The sequence below is a fragment of the Pinus tabuliformis genome, chromosome 7, assembly GCF_031772625.1.
Source record: "Pinus tabuliformis cultivar Carrire ecotype Pingquan chromosome 7, CPIR1, whole genome shotgun sequence".
Lineage (NCBI taxonomy): Eukaryota > Viridiplantae > Streptophyta > Pinopsida > Pinales > Pinaceae > Pinus > Pinus tabuliformis.
In genome coordinates this window covers 497,033,738-497,037,183 of record NC_142293.1, presented here as the reverse complement: position 1 = coordinate 497,037,183, position 3,446 = coordinate 497,033,738, and the positions used below count along the sequence as shown (strand labels likewise).

Below are 3,446 nucleotides of genomic sequence, written 5' to 3'. Positions count from 1 at the left end.
TGATATCGCAGAACAAAAATGTGTCAAAGCAAATTGAAGGAATGGATATGGAGTACTCTCAGCCAAGCGAAAAAACCTCAATCGAAACTGAGGACATTTTTCAATCGCCCCAAGTCATGGAGGAAGACCAGGAGCCCCTAGATATAGGGGAGCTGGACATTTTAGGCTTGGAACATGCTTGTCGCACAAAGAACTTTGAAAAAATCCCGGAACAACAAGTCGACAACCTAGTAGAAGTGTTACACAGATCACAGAAGAAATACTCTCTAGGGGTCCAGATCGGTAGTCCATGGGATGGCAAATTTATCACCAAGGACAGCAAGAAGAGGGGAAGGAAAACAACCCTAGAAAGAACAATCAAGATAGGAGAAATACTGGTGGAGTCAGGAAGGTATGCCAAACTGACTAAGTACTTCACTGCAAACCCCCACCCTTCTCAATGAAGTTAATATCTTGGAATATCAGAGGGCTCAATGGCCCTCAGAAAGGAAGAATCTTAAAAAATATGCTGAAGCAAGAAAAACCCAGTATTCTCTTTTTGCAGGAGACGAAGTGTAGCTCCACAATTTTGGAAAGAATAGCTGCGAAGGCTTGGCCAGGAGGGCTAGTCACAGCGGTGGATGCACAAGGTGCCTCGGGAGGCCTAGCAATACTTTGGGATGCCCGGATCATCCATCTCAACAATATTCAAGCTAACAAAAACTTCATCCAAGCCACATTCCACCTCTCAGGTACGAATGCTCATGGACTGCTAACTAATGTTTATTTCCCTCAGGACACAGCTCAGAAAAGCCAACTGCTGAATACATTGTCAGAGCTCAATAGAGACAGACCATTTCCACTATGGATATCTGGAGGGGATTACAATATGATCGCCAGCATGGAAGTAAAGAAAGGAGGTAGAAGCAACACAAACAATGATGACTGCCTTCTAAAGGAGTTCATCAACAGCAACTGGTTAATGGACATCCCAACAAGCAACGGTATCTTCACCTGGACAAACAAGAGAGTAGGAGCGCAACAAATTGCATCGCGCCTTGATCGTTTCCTAATCTCAGACAATGCAACTCATATCGGAGGGGAATTTACAGCTTCCATTCTCCCTTTCTCCGGATCGGATCATTGGCCCATCGAGCTCCAATGGAACAGGCCAGGTAACAACCTCAGACGCCCTTTTCGTTTTGAAGAATTTTGGTTCTCCCATCCAGAATTTGAAAAGCTAGTCAGATCAAGCTGGACAAATTTCAATCTGACCGAGGGGACAAGAATTTCCAGGTTCCAACAAAAACTCAAGTATCTAAAAAGGGCCATCAAACAATGGAACCACAAGATATTTGGTAACATCTTTGCCGACCAAGCTCTGCTCAATACTGAAATGAAGAAAATACAACAATCCATTATCAATGAGGGGCGAACAGAGGAACTCTCCAAACAGGAACAAGCCATAGAATCAAAAATTCTAGAAAGAGCCAAGCAGGAGGAAATACTATGGAGGCAGAAATCCCGAATTCGATGTCTTTAAAGCGGAGAAAAAAACACAAAATTCTTTCATAAAACCACTGTTCAGAGAAGAATGATAAACCAAATTACTCATATTAACAATGAGCAGGGAGAGAAGATTGAAACGCATGAGGGCATTGAAAAGGAATTTATAAACTACTTCAAAAAAGCCCACCAGGAGCCCGACTTCAACAGAATGCCAGCCATCAATCAACTTCTCCAGAACATACCCAAGGTCATAACGGAGGAGCATAACAGCTTACTGATCAAACCCATCAATCTGCAGGAAGTTGAAGAGCCCATGCAACAAATGAAAGAAGGAAAAGCGCTAGGTCCGGATGGCTTCACAGCAAACTTCTTTCACAGATTCTGGGACCTGATAAAAAATGAAGTTTGGCTGGTTGTGGAGGAATCCAGAGAGCTCAGATGGATGTACCCGGGATTAAATGCTACTTTCATTGCCCTAGTGCCTAAAGGAGAAGATTCCAACACCCCTGACAAATACAGGCCCATAGCCCTATGCAACATGATATATAAAATAATTTCAAAGGTCATTGCTACCAGGCTTAAAACGCTTCTTCCACTCATCATCTCGCCTGAGCAATCAGGCTATGTCGAAGGGTGCCAAATAATGGATGGAATTATTCTCACGCATGAACTAATTCACTCCCTAAAGCTGACCAAAAAGCCAGGTATGCTGCTTAAACTAGATCTTTCTAAAGCATTTGACAGCCTCAGTTGGGTCTACATACAAAAAATTCTTATTGCTTTTGGCTTTGCTCACTCGTGGGTTAGATGGATCTACAGTCTAATATCCTCAGCATTCTTCTCAGTGTTAATCAATGGCACCCCTTCAGCCACATTTCGACCTTCTAGAGGCATTAGGCAGGGTGATCCCTTATCTCCCTTTCTTTTCGTAATTATGGCTGAGGGTTTGGGTAGAAGCATCACGGCTGCTAAGCTTAATAGGCGGTTAAAAGGGCTCTCATTTCACAATTCCCCGGTCCACACCCACCAGCAATTTGTAGATGATAATATGCTTTTTGCTCACCCTTCGGTCCAGGAAGCTCGTCTTGTAAAATCCATTCTATCCACTTTCTCTGACGCTTCTGGTGCCCTCATCAATCGAGTCAAATCACAAATTTTTTTCTTCAATACCCCTGTTTCTACACAAAGAGCTATTGAGCGTATTCTGGGCTTCACCTCTGCCTCTCTGCCTTCCAAATATTTAGGTGCCCCGCTTATGAGCTCAGCTCTCAAGCATTCCTCCTGGAAGCAGCTGTTAGAAAAATTAGAAGCACGTCTGTTCCTATGGACTAATCGAACTCTGAACATGGCCAGCAGAATAGTTCTCATCAAAGCTGTTCTTCACTCCATGCCTCTGTATCTCTTCTCCATTCTAGCTGCCCCCAAATGGGTCCTTAAAGAAATCAAGAATCTACAACGTAAATTTCTGTGGGGAGGCTCAGGACAGAATCGAAAATGGGCTCTACTTAAATGGGAGAAAGTGTGTCTTCCCAAGCATGCAGGAGGCATAGGCCTTAGAGATCCTGAGCATAGTAACAAAGCGATGGGAGCTAAAATCTGGTGGCGGTGGTTGGCCCATCCTAATACTCCATGGGCTTCCCTTTGGACGGCCAAGTATGCAAGTAACTATCCAATGGAAGAAAGATTGCGTATGACTGAGACTAGTTTGGGATCCGCAATCTGGAATGCAGCCATACAACACAGATCTCTCATTCAAGAACACTGCTTCTGGGAGATCAAAAATGGGAACACAGCACGGTTCTGGGAAGATTCATGGCAGCAGTTGCCAAAAATCAAAGACATTCTCCAGGAACTTCCAGCCGATGAGAGAGGGACACACCATCTGGCCAAAGTTAACCATTGTTGGACTTCCGCTGCTACTCAGGAACACCGGAAGTGGAAAGACATTCATCAGCTCC

General features: G+C 44.1%; 1 protein-coding gene across 1 annotated transcript; it reads left to right on the top strand.

Moving 5' to 3' along the window:
* The first annotated feature begins 505 nt into the window (after positions 1–505).
* On the top strand, positions 506–1,522 carry LOC149248218 (uncharacterized). Its single transcript, XM_089448264.1, has one exon. The coding sequence runs from the start codon at positions 506–508 to the stop codon at positions 1,520–1,522; it is 1,017 nt and encodes a 338-aa protein (XP_089304390.1).
* The last annotated feature ends 1,924 nt before the right edge of the window (positions 1,523–3,446 follow it).